This window comes from Podarcis gaigeae (genome assembly GCF_964106915.1).
Source record: "Podarcis gaigeae genome assembly, chromosome: 2".
NCBI classification, from domain to species: domain Eukaryota; kingdom Metazoa; phylum Chordata; class Lepidosauria; order Squamata; family Lacertidae; genus Podarcis; species Podarcis gaigeae.
In genome coordinates, this window is record NC_139679.1 from 101,088,589 (window position 1) to 101,109,142 (window position 20,554).

Sequence of the window (20,554 nt, forward strand, 5' to 3'; positions counted from 1 at the left end):
TGGAGGCTCCTGCCATAGGCGCGCGTCACCTCTCCAGCCGGGAGAGGGTCGCGGGGGGCTGCTTTAGCCCCGTGCGTGCTCTCCCAGCTGGAGAGGTGACGCGCGCCTATGGAGGCTCCTGCCATAGGCGCGCGTCACCTCTCCAGCCGGGAGAGGGTCGCGGGGGGCTGCTTTAGCCCCGTGCGTGCTCTCCCAGCTGGAGAGGTGACGCGCGCCTATGGAGGCTCCTGCCATAGGCGCGCGTCACCTCTCCAGCGGGGAGAGGGTCGCGGGGGGCTGCTTTAGCCCCGTGCGTGCTCTCCCAGCTGGAGAGGTGACGCGCGCCTATGGAGGCTCCTGCCATAGGCACGCGTCACCTCTCCAGCGGGGAGAGGGTCGCGGGGGGCTGCTTTAGCCCCGTGCGTGCTCTCCCAGCTGGAGAGGTGACGCGCGCCTATGGAGGCTCCTGCCATAAGCGCGTGTCACCTCTCCAGCGGGGAGAGGGTCGCGGGGGGCTGCTTTAGCCCCGTGCGTGCTAAAGCAGCCCCCCGCGACCCTCTCCCCGCTGGAGAGGTGACGCGCGCCTATGGCAGGAGCCTCCATAGGCGCGCGTCACCTCTCCAGCTGGGAGAGCAGGCACGGGGCTAAAGCAGCCCGACTCGCCCGCCTCCCTCCCACGGCACACCCGGCAACTTCTCGCGGCACACTAGTGTGCCGCGGAACACCGGTTGGGAAACACTGAGCTAATGAATACATGCATCGTCAGGGGGTATAAATGTTACTTTATTTTGATGTGCACCGTGATTTTCTTCTTTTTAAATTGTGAAGGATGTCCTGCGGAGCAAATGAAGGGAAATCCCTTTTTTAAATTATTATTATTTCCAACTTTGAGTATGGGAATGTGACCTCAGTGAAATAACACTGGTAACTTTGCATGGTTTACGCATATGAATATATAAAGATGTGATTATGCTTTATATTGAATCAGGCCCAGTAGTTCAGCCTTTGCAAATTTGGTGCCGTGCTGCTGTCTTGGACTGCAACCTATGCTGACTGGGGCTGATGAGAATTGTAGTCCAAAACATCTGCGGGGCAACAGGTTGGTGAATCCTGCAGTAGTTCAACTACTCCACTGTGGTCTCCTCTGACTGACCCTGGTTCTCACTGGTGTTTCCCAGTGATATTCCTTGAGATCTTTGAGCAAGATGTGCCAGCAATTTGCTCTGGGTTGTTACACATGAAAAAGTATGTTATTTGGGCCCTCCAACTTGGGGAAGTGTTTAAAAATTATGCAGGTCATTTTTACAGATATAACCATTAGAAAAATATATAAATGGACATATTTTTTTGGATGCATTCACTGTCTGTCATATGGCAGCTATCTATTACCAATTTTGAATTAATCTAACCACAAAATACAAATCTTTTTACGTTGACGTATCTCATGTTTGGAGAAATTCTGAGATTCTCTGGCTGACTTGTGCTAAACCGAATCCATTATTCTTTTATCAATCATTTGCTTGCAAGTTTTATCATCTTTCATTTGCTGGCTGCAATTTTGTTTCTTGACAAAATGACATCCCCAGTCATTCATAACATTGTTAGCAGATGGAAATGGTATGCAATAAGTAAATGGATGATTAAATTACGCTTTATTTAATAGAAGCTCTCTGCAAGTGGTTGTCCTTTAACACAACCATAAAGTATAAAGTAGGACTTTATACTTGAGGCATGTAGTTTCTAGAGTAGGACCAAAGTCCAATATGCAGCAATCAACACGTATATTGAACTCTTGAAGCACACCTGAATAACCAGCTTAATATTATCCATTTATTTGGCTTTGAAAAGGTAGCTGGATGGGTTCACCAACCTATGAGCATGGGCCCTGAGCAGTCTCAATTCATTCTAAGGAGGTTCTGCTCTTCTTTAAGAACAAGCTGAACTGGACTGGGGTTTAGTTGTTAATTATTTTGGGACAAAAGAAGTAATCATTTAAGTTAGATAATGTAATAGTTGAAGGTACACCAACTTTCCTTTTGAGGCTCCAATTCCTTGCATGTGCAAGGGCTCTGAGTTAAGCACTGGAGCTCTGCCTAGTCACAAGGACTTTCCAAATGGGATATGCAGGCAGAGTCATCTTAGACTTTTCACCATTCACAAAAATGAATGGGAAGCCCAAGTTCTAGATTTGGCAAATTAAACTGAGAAGACCAGACAGCCCCCATTGAGCCAGGGGGCAGGGGCGGGAGGAGAGCAGATCCATGTTATTAGCCTTTTGGAATGCCATATATATATATATATATATTCAGTATAATTGTCAGTGGCCACAGTGTCCCTCCTGACTAAGGTGTCGTGGCATATGGGTTTGGGCTAGGTTGGTACAAAACCTGGTGTTGGTTCTGCTGTATACTGGAAGGAATTTCTTGCTTGGTGCTGGTGTCTGAATTTTTCTTTTAATTTTTTCCTATCTCACTTACTGCTCTTCCTTTGGAGAAGAAGGGGTACACACGGAGGAACTGGACAGTGAACTAGGTAAATCATCCATCTCTCATTTTTGCACTGTTGGTTGGACTGCACCGTTAACTGCTTTAACATCCTTTTCTTTGTATCACTTTTTTCTTCTTTTAATTTCAAGCAAGATCTAACATAGTCGTATCCAAAGGTGTTTTCTTTTCTTTGTTTGTTTGCTTGTTTTTGCTTAAGCATGTCATTTTCAAGCAGGGTTGTTGCTGTCCAGTAGATTTTGGAGCCGTCAACCCTTTTTTCCCTACATGACTCTGGGTCAAATCCGGCTAAGTCATTGGACAAGCAGAATGACTTCAACTCGCACAATGTAAACTTCTCCGCCCTCTTCTGTTTCTGCAAGCCCCCTCGCTCTGCCCCAAATCTGCTCTGTATTGTTGGGGGAAACCCTGGAGCAGTTGGGGTTGTGTATTTGCAGGGAGATGGAAGCACCAGTGCAGAAACGGGAGTCATTCCACTCACTTAATGACTTGGTTGGATACAACTCACTGTTTGAAAGTGTTTCTGTACTACAGGACATGTGTATATGCTTCTCGTTAATGCTAACTGCTATTGCTTTTATATTCAGTTCGCATCTGAAGTTGGGCACTTGATTTGTGAATCTAACAGTAGTCTGGAATGCCGCCATAATAGTGTAGGGTCTAGTGCTTGCATACAGATTGCTTTCTGCCATGACACAACTTTGTATCATGCCCTCTCTTGAACCCACCTTTTTTTGGGCGGGGGATATCTATGGTTCCACACGGCCTAAACCGTACCTGAAACTGCCAGAATTCTGTATATTTCATCAAGCTTGCTCTTAGCATTGGGAATTAAGAATCCAGAACCGATTCCAGAAATTAGGCAGAATCTGGATTATAAGCCTGGTTCTATTTTCAGAGCATGGCCATTTCTAACCCTGATGAGCTAGACTAGATCTGCAGCTGGCATGGTTATATTGCCATCATCGTATCTCCGAAACCATCAAGCAATTATATCTTATTGCTTCGTCCTCCACCCACTATTGGACACTTGATTGTGTTTGGATGTAATGATGGCTACAAACCATAGTTAGGGAGGTTTGTTTGTGAATGAGTTGTATGCTTGTGTTCGCTTCCCAAGCAGGCTCTGCTTTGTTCTCTGAGTGGGCAAAACAAACCATGGTGTGGCTGGGTAGCACCTGCAGCTGAACCAGTGCTTGCAGCTTGTTCGAGATGGCCTGTGGTTTGCTTCCCGACTCAAGGAAGGGAGGAGCAGAGAGCTGAGTGCAGCATCACACACCTCCTTCACAGACTTGATTTGCCTAACTATGGAGCTGGCCAGCGGTTTGTCCAAACAGCTCTCCCTGAAGTCTCTTTGTTGTACACTGCATCCGTTTACTGCACAACAGTTAGTCCTTCACTGATACAGCAGCCACGAGTGTAGCTTTTCTTTAAAGCGTATTAGGAAACATTGTTGTCCTACAACATGTTATCACCCTTTCAAAATGTAGCTCGGCAGCTGCAGTGTATGAAATGGCAGATTGTGCACTGTGCAGTGCCTTAGTATTCAGATACATGCATTTGTGTGTGTGTGTTTGTGTGTGTGTGTTTACTAAGGATAAAATGCATCCAGTCCCACTTAGAGAATGAACTTTTACAGAATCCGAGGTGGAAGCTGATCCCTTAAGACTGACAGTGTTGGTAACTTACTCTAACAAAATGTTAACAAGGTGAATATAAATAGAGCAAAATAGTGATACACTTAGGACAGGTACCCAAAAAGAGGAGCTGCCTCTGGCGCTTAGGGTTATAGGATGGTATTCAACAAAGTTATTTTTTCCCTCAGAGTAGAAGCATTCAAATCAATAAACGTGTATACTCAATAAACAGATGTACTCTGAGTAAAACAGAAGTTGATTTCCACCGAACATATTTTAGAGATTTGGTATACAATGCAACGTTGTGCTTTTTACAAATGTTCCATCTGCACAAACCTATCTGCATATCAAACATATCCACTTGCCAGATGGAGGAGCAATCCCCCCTTACGTTCTGAGGGGTTCTCCCGCCCCACCCACCCTGAGCCAGTTTCAGGAGGAGCAGAGGTGGGGAAAGCCCCCTTATGCAAGTGGAAAAACCCTCGCGGAGATCTTCTGCTAACAGGGTTTGTCAGGCGCACCCCACTTGTGGGTGTTCTGTTTGCTGTTGATATTCATGGGGCCTTCTACTTCATGAACAATTCTTCTTCCATACTCTGAGCAGCAGGCCTGCTTTGCAGCATGCGCCCTGGTGTTCAAAGCACTAAACTCTATGAAAGGTGAAAGAGACGGTTCATGTTTCCAAATGCTCTAGGACAAATGTTGGAGAGCTGCAGCTGGTCCATGGCTCTCTCTGGCAGCTCAGCTGTGCGTCCCTGACTATTTGGAGCTTGTACTACTTTATCATTCACTCATTTGTTATATTTCTAAATATACATCCCAAAGGGATCTCATGGTGCTGTGCAGCAAGTAGTAAATACTGTAACACGGCATATATATGAAAACATGAGTAGGCAAACTAAGGCCCGGGGGCCGGATCCAGCCCAATCGCCTTCTAAATCCGGCCCACAGACGGTCCAGGAATCAGTGTGTTTTTACATGAGTAGAATGTGCCCTTTTATTTAAAACGCATCTCTGGGTTATTTGTGGGGTATAGGAATTCGTTCACCCCCCAATATATATATATATATGCTTTCGTAGATTTATATATATATATATGCTTTCGTAGATTTTCACGGGTACAGGAATGCAGGTTTTGGTGTCCTCGGGTGTCTTCCCGTGTAAAAGTTGGGGTGTCTAGGCGACGTTTCGACGAGGTCTCACTCGTCATCTTCAGGCTGGTGCTTTCGGCTTCTTGTTACTGGAACAGAGCGGGATCTCAATGTTTGAGTTCCTATAAATACTGTAGAGGGGGTGTGGTGTCTAGCCTCCAATGTTCTGGGCAGAGAGGAAGTTCCCAGGCTAGTGTGCCTTTTCTTCTTTTGTTCCTTAATTACTTGAGAGATACCTTGAGTGATTTCTTGAGTGATATCCTGAGTACCACTTAGGTGGGTCATTAGGTGTGGATTAGTTGCTAAAGTCTTTGTGTCTTGACCTCTTGAACTTTGTGAAGAGTTTTCCTGAGAAGATGGCTGTATTGCACTTAGTTGTGCTTTGGCTTGGCTTCGTGTATAGGGGCGAGCTGTGGTTTTGTGGCTTGTGTCAGCCAGATCTGTGTAGGGATTGCAGGGGGGTGCAGCATCCGGAGGTGCCACCATGGATTGGCTACTGGATGGTGTCAGTAATTCATCTGTGGAGAGGGTCTGGGTTTGGGTCTGGTGTGGTTGAATGGTGTTGGCGTTCTGTGTGCCTCTGGATCTGGTGTCAGTTTTTGTGGGGAGGGCTAATTTCCAGATGTCTGGCAAGCGGGATGTGTCGTCACGCTTGTTCATGTTGTGAGGGTGTTTCTCTATCTCGATGGCTTCCATGATTATTCTCTTGTGGTGATGTTCCGTGTTAAAGAGCAATTTGGAAGATCTGGCTGACACAAGCCACAAAACCACAGCTCGCCCCTATACACGAAGCCAAGCCAAAGCACAACTAAGTGCAATACAGCCATCTTCTCAGGAAAACTCTTCACAAAGTTCAAGAGGTCAAGACACAAAGACTTTAGCAACTAATCCACACCTAATGACCCACCTAAGTGGTACTCAGGATATCACTCAAGAAATCACTCAAGGTATCTCTCAAGTAATTAAGGAACAAAAGAAGAAAAGGCACACTAGCCTGGGAACTTCCTCTCTGCCCAGAACATTGGAGGCTAGACACCACACCCCCTCTACAGTATTTATAGGAACTCAAACATTGAGATCCCGCTCTGTTCCAGTAACAAGAAGCCGAAAGCACCAGCCTGAAGATGACGAGTGAGACCTCGTCGAAACGTCGCCTAGACACCCCAACTTTTACACGGGAAGACACCCGAGGACACCAAAACCTGCATATATATATATATATATATATATATATATATGCAGGTTTTGGTACCCGTGAAAATCTACGAAAGCAAATATATATATATATATATATAGTCCAACCCTCCACAAGGTCTGAGGGACAGTGGACCTGCCCCCTGCTGAAAAAGTTTGCTGACCCCTGTATTAAAACCACAAACTACATACCTTAACGCAGCGGTAGGCAGCCTAAGGCCTGGGAGCCGGATGCGGCCCAATCGCCTTCTCAATTCAGCCCACGGACAGTCCAGGAATCAGTGTGTTTTTACATGAGTAGAATGTTTCCTTTTGTTTAAAATGCATCTCTGAGTTATTTGTGGAGCATAGGAATTCGTTCATTCCCCCCCCCCCTCCAAAAAAAATATAGTCCGGCCCCTTACATGGTCTGAGGGATGGTGGACCGGCCCACGGCTGAAAGAGGTTGCCAACCCCTGCCTTAACGGTTAGAAGTCATGGTGAACAAAGCAATGCTCAGCTCACCCCTTCCCACATGCTTGGCCAACTTTTTTAAAAAATGGCAGTGTTTACAGCTGCAAAAAACAACAACACTGATACACACATGGCCAGTCTGCTTGTCACACATGTTACTAATTAGCCATAAGTTTATCCAGGGTGAGGACAACCAAGAAAGCCAATGTCACTACCTTCTGTGTGTCTGCGCATGGGCAGAAAGAAGTAAAGTAACGTATCAGTCAGTCAATCTCGGTTGGCTAGAATGTGGTCCGATAACGCCAAGGTTGCAGGTTTGAGCTAGTCCAGGAGGTGATGGCCAGATGATACTCAGGAACCCTTCCAACTATGTTTCTGTGGGTCTGCGAATCGTTTTGTTTGTATGCCACCTCTCCAAAACTAAAACCACGCTCAAGGTGGCGTACTACATCCAAAAATTGCGTAACTACAAACAGAAAAGCAGTTGTAAACAAAACATCAAAAAGTACACAACAAAATTGATCAGTTTCCACATAAATCATAATAAGATGCAAAATAAAGATACAAAAAATAAACAGCAGCAACCCGAATAAAACCCCTGAGACGATACTCCAGTATGAGAAATTTATTCTCCAATTGGCTTTACAATTTCCCCAATGTTGCGTCTTTTTCCCCCTAAGTGCGAATTTCCAGAGAAGCTGCATGCAAACCTGTGCACACCTGTTAAAATGCAAATCATTCAAGATAGAAAGAAAACAAACAAAAGAAACAAAAAAAGCTTCTTCTTTTTTTGGTAATGTTTTAAGTGGCAACCTTTCACATTTGGTGGTGGATTAGCAACAACATTGCTTACAGTTTCAATATTGATGTTTGTTTTTGGAATTTAGCACTTGTTTGTCAAAATGCTTCAGATCAAAAAGGCAAAGAAAAGGCAGGGACAAATCTCTCCAAGGTGAATTTTAATAACATTTTATTTGGTACATTTTAGAAAAAATGGCACAGGTACTAAACACAGAGACCCAGAGCTGATTTCACTCTTCGGTGACATTCCAGCCAGCTTCAACTTCCACATTTTGGAAGTGCTCTGGACACCCAGACATTGATTTTTAAAGAGGTGTAATATCTTTGGAAGCACTTTTAAAGCCCAGATTTTAAGCTCACATGTGACTCTAACAAAGAAAACAAACCAACCATATTTTGTTCAGTTTTCTTTGCTGAAGGATTACAGAGCAAAATTTGGGTCTTCAGTTGTTCCCCCCCCAAAAAAAATTTAAAAATATTTTTTCCATAAAATTATAAACAAACATAAATCATAACCTTATTAAAATTACACTTATTAACTTTGTTAAGTGACTTCCTCGCTTCCCCTTGGTTGGGTTTCAATGTATATCCATTTAACGGTTTTCCAGATCAGAGATTTGCAAAATTTGGGTCTTCTGAGAGGCAATTTTATTGTCTTCTAATGCTGTACCCAGAAAGCCCTTGTTTCTGGTCTGCAGCAAAGACCAGTTTATCATTTTTGCCAAGTGTTTCCTTTCCTGCACATGCACCTCCAAACTACTCATCCTCTACCCCCAATCAGTGCTGGCTTTCATTTCCTTTCTTTATATCTCAAGGAATCCAAAGATGCTTCAGAAGGATAGCATTAAAAAAAAAAAGATCTGGGTGGGGGAAGTTGGAGGGAAACCTGCCTTTTATTTGCAAACAAGGAACATGTGGAGCAGAACTCATTAAATAATTTCTCTTGATTTTCAGCCAGTTTCCGCATTGCAAACATACATTTTGAGTAATTAGCCCATGTGTGTTTATAAGGGTTTCATTGCTGTTCAGTCTGGAGCTATTTGTGTCCTTATGGCATTGTAGCTGGAGCCTGTCGAGAGCACACTAGATAACTCTTTCGTGTTGCGCAACCATTTGATTGTACAGACTACAAAATAGGGTTTGGGTGTTTTTTCTTTTCTTTTCAAGGCTGCAATCCTATATGCGCTTCTTGGGAACAAGTTTTATGGGGACGTCCTTCTAAGTAGACATGCATATGATTGTGCTGTTAACTAATGCTCGTTTCACAACATTGCTTCTTGCTGTGGTCTTAGAATAATTCTCACACTGGTTATTTTTTACCATTATAGGTAAGCTCAATGAAACGGTCTGATTCTGAAAAAGACACTGATATGCTGAGCATAGAGTGTCTCCTTACTCTCTCTTTCTTTCTTTGAATTCACCCTATGAGTTTAGGAAAAGCCCATGGTTAAAACCCTATTTGGAGTGTTCTATGTCAGAATTCAGGTGGTGTGTGTGTGTGTGTGTTTTAATATTCCCTGCTGAGGATGGGAAAAAGGATGTTGGACTAGATCAGCCTTTCCGAAACTTGGGTCTCCAGCTGTTTTTGGACTACAACTCCCATCATCCCTAGCTAGCAGGACCAGTGGTCAGGGATGATGGGAATTGTAGTTGAAAAACAGCTAGAGACCCAAGTTTCAGAAAGACTGGACTAGATGGATGTTTGGCTTGCTCCAGCAAGGTAATTCTTGTTTTGTATTCACGTCAAAAACTTCCTGCCTGTGAAAGCTTGGCTTATTGAGGAGTGTAGCTCTGATCCAAGACCGTGCCTTCCTGATGTTATTGGACTGCAACTCTCATAGCCCCCCCTTGCTTGCTCAGGCAGCCAAAGTCCAGCAACATGTGGATTGCACCACATTAGCTAACTCTTCAGAACCTAACATGTTGGAGATGGTTTTAATAAATGTTATATATGTATGTAGCTTTGATTTTTTTTTCAGTGTTTAATTGTATTTTTAGTGGTTCTTACAGTGGTGCCCCGCAAGACGAATGCCTCGCAAGATGGAAAACCCACTAGACGAAAGGGTTTTCCGTTTTGGAGGTGCTTCGCAAAACGAATTTCCTATGGGCTTGCTTCGCAAGACGAAAATGTCTTGCGAGTTCCTGCGGGGTTTTTTTCCTCCCCCCCCTTTTTCCCAAGCCGCTAAGCCGCTTAACAGCTGATCCGCTAAGCCCGCTAAGCCGCTAATAGCACTAATCTGCTAAGCCGCTAATGGGCTTGCTTCGCAAGACGAAAAGACTGCAAGACGAAGAGACTCGCGGAACAGATTCTTTTTGTCTTGCAAGGCACCACTGTATTTTTGTCTGTAAGCTGCCTTGAGTGCCATTGGGGAGAAAGGCGGGGTATAAATAAATATAGTACAGTAATAAGATGAGCCTGCAGGATCAGGTCAGTGGCTCAGCATCCTGTTTTCACAGTGGCCAACCAGATACCCTTGGGAAGCATTGTGCACACCTAGGAGAACCAGCAAGTCTGAACCAACTCATAAACTGGGGAAAGCAATAGTGATTCATTGGAAAAGGTTTCCCGTGAGCTGGAAGAATTGCTCTTATCATTCAGACTACACAACCCACACAATTGCCCTCATCTGTATTGTGTCCACAGAGGACAAATGATGGATTTGTGTCTTCTGAGGTTGTTCATGGCTGCCTTTCGAAAAGCATGGCACATCCCATCCTCCTTAAAGCTACTAGGCCAAGTTAAGCTTCCCCCCCCCCTTCTTCTTTTTTTTAAAGGTAGCAATTTGCTTCTGATAAGTAGAGCTTCTTCAGAGCAAATCTCATGTTTTGGTGCCTGTGGCCCTTTTGATGCGCCATTCTCTATCATCGAGAGCAGGAGAAAACAAAACAGACAAGTTAAAAAAGCAAACTCCGATGTACGCTCAAATGGTTTTTCTTCATTGACTAATTATGCTTATAGAAGTATTTACGCCTCCAGCTTTGCAAACCTGCAGGCGTGGAGCTCTTAGCTTTTCCTGAGCAATCTTCCTCTTGCTGCATTCCCCCCCCCCCCCACCCCGCAGTTGTAAAACTGAAAATTACTTTAAGGTGCGATTAAGGGATAATGATTTTGTGACAGGTTTTGTAACATGATAAAATGACTGCACGTGCACAGAGATTTATGCTGTCAGCACCGGGATTCTGATCCCTTTCAGTTGTGATAGAAATGTGAAGTGCTTAGATAGAGCTAAGAGACAATTGCTGCAAGTTGGGCCACATTAGCAGTTTGCTAGGTGCTGCGGGAAGATGTGCCTTTTTTTGGGGTGCTCACATGGACATCAGCTGGGCATGTTGACAGACACCAGATCATGTGACGTTGCTGGGAACGCTGCCCCTATTTTGCAATAGAATTGTATTACTCTCTATTGTAAAGAATTTCAAAAATCTCGCTCTGTAGACGTAGCTAATGAATATGAGCCTGTTGTCATTTGATCCTTGTTCCAGGGCCCTGTTACCTTCTGGGCTCTGTAAGCCTTTTTGCCATTAAATGTCTATCCAAATGCATTTCGACAGCCATAACAAAAACTTCTGACACCGAACTAAGTGCTGCACGAAAGCTCCCAGGAGATTGACCTGTGAAAGCTGATGCTGTACCTTAGGACTGTTGGGGTTGCATCTAGCGAGTTATTCCTATTAGTGGCAGGGCTCCCCACTTGCACAAAATGACATATTCAGCCCACATGCCTCCTGTGCATTTGGGGAAAGGGATCACCAGGAGAAGAAAACAAAAAGTTCTGTTGCACAGGTGGGAGTCCTTTGCACTAAAGGAATGACATATTTGGATCTTGGTTCATTTTACTGCAACAGATTACCTTTTGGGGGGAAAGGAAATGTGTGTGCCTCACCCTTTAAGCTGCACAATGTGTCCTGAGAAGCCATTTCCATGAATGTGTTGTCCAGTGAGTGAATAGATGGTTTTAAAAAGTGTATTCTTAAAAGTTGCATGCTCTAGGATTGCAGCAAGCGTTATGTGAAAACGTAGTTGGGGGCAGCGGGGGAGGATAAATCTGCAAGTGAAAGTAAAATGCTTTAAATAAGTAATATCCATTTGTTTCCAGAACTACCTACTGGTTGGGAAAAGATTGAAGATCCTGTATATGGTGTCTACTATGTAGAGTAAGTAACTTTGTCGCCGTAATGATTTTTATGTGACCCTTAACACGCTGCAGATAGCGGCATCCAACCACTGTGTGGAAACCCACTTGACCTGGGCATTTGCCATTGGAAATTTAGCCACCTTGACTGATTTATCGTTAACAGGCTGTGGTGCTATGTGCCAATATGTAGCTAGCAGCATAAAACTGCACATACTTGGCTCTTTTTGTAGTATGGATGCTTGAAAAGGGAAAGAGAGAGAGGAGGGTACCTCATGCATTGCTCTTGTGCGCCCCCTAGTGATAATTAAGGGAGAAAACACAAATTCAGCCTGAGAGATGGGAAACTCCATTTCCTGTATGCTTTGGAATGATATCCTAGCGGTCTGGTATAAGCTGTTTAATGAAAACGAGTATTGAAAAGAGTTGCTGTGAAACGAAGACAATACAGACCTCAGTTTTAAGTCCTGGGTTCCTAAGTAAATGCCAGTTCAGAAACATTGCCTGTGTCTGAAAAGCAGGGGCACAGGATTTGCAGATTCAGTATCTGAAAATGGCAGCAAACTGGCATTCTTAATGACAGGCATCTTCTTAGATTAACTGAACTGGGTCACAGTTTGGGGCTTTAATTCCTGCTTCTGCTAGCGTTGCAGTGTAGCCAAAATGACCACTGTGACTTTATTCCAAATGTATGGAAACAAACATTACCCAGAAGGAATCCCGCAGTGAGCAGTTGCTTAAGGGGGGGGGGGGCAACATATTTACGAGGATGACTTCCTTCTCTCCCCCACCCCCCAATTCTGCCTTGCTCTTGATTTAGACGGCAGCTCTCTCCCTTAAGAAAATGAGATTCCATTTTAGTTTCATTGCTAACCCCCACAAGAATGCATATTTAATTATATGTACGAATGAATAGATGAGCTCCCTGGTATCTCTCAGCTCACAGTGTTTTCTTTAGTTGGAAGAGTTAACCTTTCATGGTGTATGTTTGTTGTTTTAACTCATGGCCTCGGTGCCTTGGACTCCAACGTTAGCAAACCGTATAATTAAAACATGACATTTATTTCGCTGGAGACATCAAGGGGAAATATTTATCTTTTCTCTTTCTTTTTCTTTTTTTGCTATTAAACACCATACTAAGAAATCTCTCCAGTATCTTCCAACCCACTGTGTTTGTGTGTGTGTGTGTGTGTGTGTGTGTATGCATGGTGCACAAATAATCCATTTATATTAAGTCCTCTGCTTCATTGAAAAATTGGCTGGCAGCATGAGAAAGCAGCATAAAAGAAACAATGGTTTGGGATCTAAAGAGCTGGTCTGTAGTATTGGACACACGTGCTTGGGCCTCTTAGTCTTCCCTTTCCACAACAGTCCTGTGTGCCTCTGAAAAGTTACTCTGGAAGACAGGGACATCTTTGGAGTGTTTTTCAGCATGGCATGAGGGGCTGCTGTGGAAAGAGGAACTACACAAACATTGCATGAGTATGTACATGTTTACCTCTGGAAGTTGTTGTTATTATCAGCATCATTCCTGCCTAATTTGCTAAGAAAAGCTCGGGGTGGCTTACAACCCAAAACATAAAGCAATAATAAAATACATTACAATTCCAATAACAAATATCGACATACATTCATATGTTTTAATTGTATTTCTATAATTAACACCGTGCTCAAGGCGGCTTACAACATAAAAAGTAGCCACAAACAATAAATTAAACACATCAAAAAGCACACAACCAAACAGAACAATTTCCACATAAATCATAAAGGTAAAGGTAAAGGTACCCCTGCCCGTACGGGCCAGTCTTGCCAGACTCTGGGGTTGTGCGCCCATCTCACTCAAGAGGCCAGGGGCCAGCGCTGTCCGAAGACACTTCCGGGTCACATGGCCAGTGTGACATCGCTGCTCTGGCGAGCCAGAGCTGCACACGGAAACGCCGTTTACCTTCCCGCCAGTAAGCGGTCCCTATTTATCTACTTGCACCCGAGGGTGCTTTCAAATTGCCAGGTTGGCAGGCGCTGGGACCGAGCAACGGGAGCGCACCCCGCCGCGGGGATTCGAACCGCCGACCTTTCGATCGGCAAGCCCTAGGCGCTGAGGCTTTTACCCACAGCGCCACCCGCGTCCCACATAAATCATACTAAGATCTAAATTAATAGTGCAAAAAATTAGCAATAACATCGACACCCCCTCCTGCAGCAAAAATCCTGAAATGATACCCCAGCCCAAGAGCCTGTTCAGTAGCCTCAGCTTTTGTAGCTGGAGTCAGTCGGGGCCCTGCCCTTCCACTCCAGGTGGGAAAGGCTTGTAAGGCCTTATACGATCTTCCAGGACTCATGGCCAAGATGGACATAAGAACCAAGCTACCCCATGCTTCATAACTGCCACTGAAACTATGCCAGAAAAATCACGTAAAGGCCTTTTGAAAGAGCCAAGTTTTTCCCAGCCACCTAAAAACAATGCAGTGATGGGGGCTGACATACCTTACTTGGCAAGGCATTCCACAGGTGGGAGGCCACAGCCGGGAAATCTTTACTGCTGCTTTGTTTACCAGGATCAAGGGATCTAGAGAAAGGCTCTGGGCCAGGGATGTCCAACAGGTCTGTCCCCGGGAGGTTGCAGCCGATCGTGGGCTCATTTTCCTTTGCTTTTGCCTAAGAGCACCCAGTCCTCTCTCCTGCCTGGATTTTCTCCTGATATCCGTAGCTGAAGACTGAGTTTCACAGCACTGTTTTAGTGAGTGACTAATCCTGTTCCCCCTTAAAAGTCCCCCCCAACAGAACCCCAACAAAATGGCATAAAAAAGGTCAATAACTTTTACCTGACCCCTAAAAACGGGGGTAGATCACTGTCAGATTTTAATTCTGAAAGTAGATTGCAGTCCCTCAGGAGTTGGCTACCCCTACTCTAGGCGATGATCACAGCACGCAGGGAGGAATGTATGGGAGAAGGCAGACCTTAAGTTACCCTAGTTCCAAGCCCTTTGGTACTTAAAATGTTAACACCAGCTCCTTGAATTGAGCTCAGATAGAAAGTGGTAGTCATGCTGGCCACATGACCCAGAAGCTGTCTGCGGACAAACGCCGACTCCCTCGGCCTATAGAGCAAGATGAGCACGCAATCCCAGAGTCGTCCGCGACTGGACAAATCAATGCAAATCTTAGAAAACTGGCATGGTAGAATCAAAATGGCTAGCACTTGTCGGCATCCTGGTTTCAACCTTTGTAGCCATTTTCAAACATTTTTCGGTGGCAACCCCACACACAGCGTGTTACAGTGGTCGCATCGTCTGAAGGCCATTAGAGGTATGTCTGACTTTGTCAGGGTGGACTGGTTGACAAATCAGTTGAAGCTGGAATAAGGAGCCTTTTGCAACTGATGCCACCGACACATTTAACAGCGCTGGGTGAAGGAGCACACCCAAGCTACAAACCTGAACTTTCTGGTGGACTGTAACCACACTCAGAACATGCTATAGCCCAAATACCTAGATGCCCTCCCCCAGCAGCTTCATTTAGAGGTTAAACAGCATTGTGCCAGCAAGACGGAGCCTTGCAGAACTCCATTAGCCACTGGCCAAGGAGAAGAGCAACAATCTACCAGATTCACTCCTTTGGGCCTGTCTCCCAGGAATGCAACTTCAGCACTGAACCCCTAACTTAGCCTCAGAAGGATGCCCATGGTCGATGGTATCAAAAAACACTGGGAAAACCAACAGAGTCACACTTCCACGGTAGATCATAGAGCATCCGAATCAGTTTCCATGCCAAAAGACCAGCTGGCTGAAATCTGTATATGATAAACCCACAACGTGTGCTTAACACAATCACAACTTTATGCTGGTGGTGGTGGTGGGAGGACAAATAAATGAATGCAGAGTGAGAGAAGCCCACTCTCCATTTATTTTATTTCATTTTCCCACACACCCAGTGGCTTTTCCTCACTTACTAGGTTTTGGGAAGGCAGTACGAAGGCTCCTGACAGCGTTCCAGAGCCTGTGTGCATCCTTCCTAAAGTCCCGTGCTTTGATTACTGGAATCTGGGAAAGTCGCGGGTACCAATGTGACTTTCCTCAACCTTCTCTGACCCCAGTAAGCACCCCTCAGCCTTGCAGAGGATGGGGCAGTTCCAGGGGTTCCTGGCTTTGCACAGTTGTGCCTTTGCGCACAAACTCCCACAACGGAGCCCTTGTGTAAGTGGCAGGCCCGCCGTCGTTCATTTCACCAGAAAACTCCAGGAGCTAGAAAGGTAGGATTCACACAATTCTGCTTTTCGCACCGTAATTTCACTTCTCCACCGATACCCTGACCATTTGATGCTTCACTATATTGCTGCTGTTCTGGGATAGCTTTTTTCAACACATGTTATTTAGATAGGGGAAATATATTGCTTAATGAGACTATCAAATCTGATGAATAGTATGAATGCATGTTCAGAATAATACAATTCCAAGCTTGTCTGTTGTCATTTCCTCCTTTGAAACCACAGTTGGGGTTTTTTTCTCCTTATCCGGCCATTCCTACCTGCAAGTAGGATCAACGTATATGTAAGAGTTGTGTGGATGATGAAGATAGCAATAGGTCTGATAAGGTCATACTGATACTTTTTCACTTTTGCCTTAGTCTTTTTTCTAAAAAATGACCAAATATAGCCACCTGGCCTATTGCTCCTAACTGCTACCCATGAACCCGAGAACCTCCATGCTTGTGGCAGTTTAAGCCCACGGAGAGAATACTCATTTTGCGTATGCATTCATACCCCACCATGATGCATGCACATCCACATGTACCCTTGTATCTCATTTTCCTAGTATTTCAACCCATTATAAACACTTCAGCTGACTTTTCTGGCCTTTTCCTGCCTGTTCCAAGGCCTTCGCCCTCGTCCGAGACGGCATTTGTAACCTATTTTGAGGAAGTGCTGAGTGCAGTTAAGAACTAAGACAAAACTTTATCACCATTCACTCACTATTTTGCATTTGAGAGATTTGGATTATCTTCAGCTGGAAGGTTTCCACCTTTGTTGTGCAAGATCCATTCTCAGTATAGGATGGTAAGGCATTATTTCTCACACTGAGCCTTTGGAGAGGCGTCTAAACATTGTTTGCATGTGTGTGTGTGTGTGTGTTTGTGTGTGTGTGGTAGGGAAGCAGACTTTTCAGTTAGTCAGCTTTGTTGCCTGTACAGCTGCTTCTCATACACCAGGGATGGGGAGCCTTTTCCAGCTTGAAGAACACCTTGCATTTTGAGGAACCCCCAGGGGTGAGCAAGGCCAGAGGCAAAAGGGGTTGGAGCAACAGGTGCGTGCAGTTGGCTGCATCTCAGCCATGCAAATCCCAGCAGTTTTAACACCCATACATGTTTCCACATGCAGAAAACAAGAGGCATTGTCATAGATCAAGGACACCGTCTAGCCAAGAGAAACAGCTTAGAGAGGGCATGGAGCAGGGCCGATGAACAGCGTGGCCTGAAGCGGGCAATGGATATGTGGCCTGGAGGTCTGCATTTGTTCCCCAGACCTGAGCCTTGCAACCCCTTCCATCTACCCCTTCCAGCAACCAAATGGAAAGACGCCCTGAAGGCCAGCTCCAAAGCATGCATAATAGCAATATGGGGGCTTGCTAGACTTAGATGAGTGAGGTCTGCCCCAGGAGGAATTATCTGCATTTGAGCAAGATGTACATCCTCTGAAGGAGTACTTCATAAGGCTAGCGCTTTGCAAGACCAGGAACAACATCATCCTTCACACTGACACCAGCTCATCTGTTCATAATATGCAAGCGCATCTGCTGGTCCAAAACTGGACTTGCGTCTCCCATGAGAAGCTGCAAAAGAGCCAACAACGGCTGTATTACTCATCTGGTGCATCTACCAGGGGAGGTTTGTTTTTTAGCTGGAGGAAGAGAATGGACTTTCTCCTTCCAGTTCCATCCATCTGTGTGCCAATAGGGAAACCAGTTCTGCTCATTCTTCCTACTTGCTCTGCATGGCCCCACTTGGGAAATGGGAGAGAATGACAAAGAGAGTTACGAATAACCTCACGTGCCCTCACCCACCAATGTCTGGGGGTGGAAGGTCTGGGTCACAGCACTGGAGTCCCACAGAGGCTCAAGAAGGGGCTGCTGGCTTGCAGTAACACGGAGACTCTCATGAATCGGCCCAAGCCCTGTTCTTCATAACCAAGAGGAATCTGGGAAGCGTTTCCTTCACATTTATTGCACTCATTAAATTAATGTTGCTCTGTCAAATGCAGCCCCTCTCCCTAATAGCTTTTTTTTACGTTGCAAGCTTCTATTACGAGCTGAGCCAAAAGAAATCTGAGCTGGACCCTGTGAGTGCAATGCTGTTGTTTGATAATAGTTTTTGTTTATATATTCTATAACTGCTACAAGGACTGGAGTCCAGATGGACATGAGGGTAAACTTTGCATTGGGCTCAAGGTTTGTATTCAAAGAATTCATGTGAATAATGCACAGGCACAAATAGGGGAGTAACAGGGGATGTCTTTCAGCGTTTAGCTTATAAGGTAACCTGCACTACTCTTATACTTAGTGGCTCAAAAGCTGCCAGGGTGCCCTTGACAAGATGCTGGCAGCCTTGTCTCCTCCCTACCACGGTGCCCCACAGCCTTGGCAAGTGCAGTGATACGGGCGCTGCTCCAGCCATTCACACAGCGCCTTAAACCTGTTCCATCGTGGTGCTTCAAAAAGTCTAGGGCCTGATCCTACCCACCACTGCACCATCATAGCAGATCAGGCTCTAAGATTGCATCCAATTGCATCCAGCCGGTCCCCAGGTGTTCGAACTTTCCTATTGTTTTCAATGGAGCTGTGCCAAAGGCAGACAGACACCGATTGTGTTTCTTTTTCGTTGGGTCATCCAGGCACGGCCATGTAGTAATTCAGGAAGTGCCAGTCGGACTCTAGCTCAGGTTCGTTGAAAACAATGGAGCACCCCAGGGAAAATGAACATGCTCAAAAGAACTCTTGCTTTTGGAATCACGAAGCTGTGTTTTGTTTTTGTTTGTTTTTTAAAGTAACCTATAGGCGAGATCTCCAATTGGCTGTAGCAAGACTACTAATGGCTTAAAGTTATTGGCTTAACTTTTTGATAACACAGTTGCTTTGTTCTTCTAACCTTTTCACAGGTGTTTTTAATTTTCGGCCATCCATCCTTTATTTGTGTGGCAGACTTTGGAGTCCCCATATGCTGATTTTTTTTGGAGATTTCTGCTAGGGTTATTAACTCGCAGCGATAGTGTCCGTGGCTTGTTTGTGGTCTTTCAGCTAAGCCTCTCTGCAGTCCGCTTTTGCAAAGTTTATTCCGGAGCATTTATAAGTAGCTTGCATGTACTGTGATGATATAGCATGTTGTTCAGATATCTTAGAGATATCGCTGCCGTATTAAACTCTGCTGAACCCAACAATGGCTGCACATCTGAGAATCTGATGACTGTCTTGCATGGACTCTCCTGCCTTAATATCATTGTTCGCAGATAAACTGCTACTTTAGAGTATTTGAAAGAATTAGCCGTACCTCTTCAAGATGCCATGCCAGATAAGAAGCTGTGAACATTTCCTCACCCCTTTAGAGCAGCTTTCTGACACATAGTCCACAGGTCTTGCATTTGACTTCTCTCCTATCCCTGCCACGTTTCTGTTAGAGGAGTCTTTGAGCTTGCTTAAGGTTTCTTTTTCTTTTCTGTTTTCGCCAAGTATTCCCTTATTTAACAGTGATCTTTCTTTTTAGCCACATCAACCGGAAAACACAATATGAAAACCCAGTTCTGGAAGCTAAACGGAAGAAACAGCTTGAGCAGCAGCAGCAGCAACCACCACAACCACCAGAAGGTTGGCAACTACTCTGCAAAATTGTCAGGGTTGAAATATTTGCTAAACACCACATGTACTTCCTTAAGGTTTTGTATTGTTTAATTATTGAATTCCTGGCTAGGCCCAGCTGCCCTTCCATACAGAGCCAGGCGCAGTTGAAGAGAGATAACAATGCATAGACAGAAATACACCAGAACTGATTAATAATCCTGGCCTGCAAAAACCAGTCCCAATATAACTACATTTGCCTCTATTATGAAATATATGCAACCTTTTCAGAGTCCCCATACAGAGTCCTGCAGGTTCTGATTTACGGTATCTATCAAGAGTACTGTTCTGAGAGCATCCACAGGCAGCTTAGCACAAGCAAGCGAAATGGCAGGTTCCCAGAACTGCGTACCACGGGCTGTAACCAACATTTGCCACTCACAGTTTGTTTTGCAGAAGCAAACCATGAGCCTGGGTTCGGACATAATGCTAAGCCAAACCACAGTTAAGCCCTAAAATGCAGAATTAGTTGGGAGTGCAATAGCTATGATCTTCGCTTTGGGAACCCACATGTTTCTTCATCCCGTTGGCATCACATTGCTTGCATTTGTGCAAACTGAGCCAGCATATTTAGAGTTTCTTTACTCTATTGGTTTATTGGGTTAGGATGCATAGTAGAATACAGAGTATATGTGAATAGATGCTGACGGTTCAGATATCCTTTTTGTTTTAATGCGTAAATGCTTCATGCAGCTGACCATTATTGCAGCGCCCAATGACAAAATTGCAGGCATTAGGAAATAGAACAAGCAGAAAGCTGTCGTTGAAAATGGCTGGCCCTCCCTTCAGTGTCTGTGGATGAGAAAGAACTTGTCTAGTTCC

The 20,554-nt window shown here is 44.8% G+C and overlaps 1 protein-coding gene and 2 long non-coding RNA genes across 52 annotated transcripts in view; 2 read left to right on the top strand and 1 right to left on the bottom strand.

The window, feature by feature from the left end:
• The window catches only part of MAGI1 (membrane associated guanylate kinase, WW and PDZ domain containing 1), a 475,361-nt gene that overhangs the window by 370,169 nt on the left and 84,638 nt on the right, over nucleotides 1-20,554 (top strand). For 24 of the 50 annotated variants that reach the window (XM_083722580.1, XM_083722598.1, XM_083722618.1 and 21 more), the window contains 3 exons: nucleotides 2,476-2,511; nucleotides 11,817-11,874; nucleotides 19,602-19,702. In XM_083722580.1, the coding sequence (XP_083578706.1) occupies nucleotides 2,476-2,511; nucleotides 11,817-11,874; nucleotides 19,602-19,702 (195 nt within the window). Of the gene's footprint in view, nucleotides 1-2,475; nucleotides 2,512-11,816; nucleotides 11,875-18,244; nucleotides 18,293-19,601; nucleotides 19,703-20,554 lie in introns of all 50 variants that reach the window. The other 26 variants (XM_083722597.1, XM_083722572.1, XM_083722616.1 and 23 more) reach the window with 3 other exon arrangements.
• Nucleotides 1-20,554, bottom strand: part of LOC310838190 — a 582,108-nt gene that overhangs the window by 271,524 nt on the left and 290,030 nt on the right. The gene's annotated exons all lie outside the window — the stretch shown is intronic.
• Nucleotides 14,659-18,243, top strand: LOC310838300. The gene is made up of 2 exons (XR_014560905.1): nucleotides 14,659-16,393; nucleotides 17,249-18,243. It is a non-coding gene; the product is annotated as an uncharacterized lncRNA (long non-coding RNA).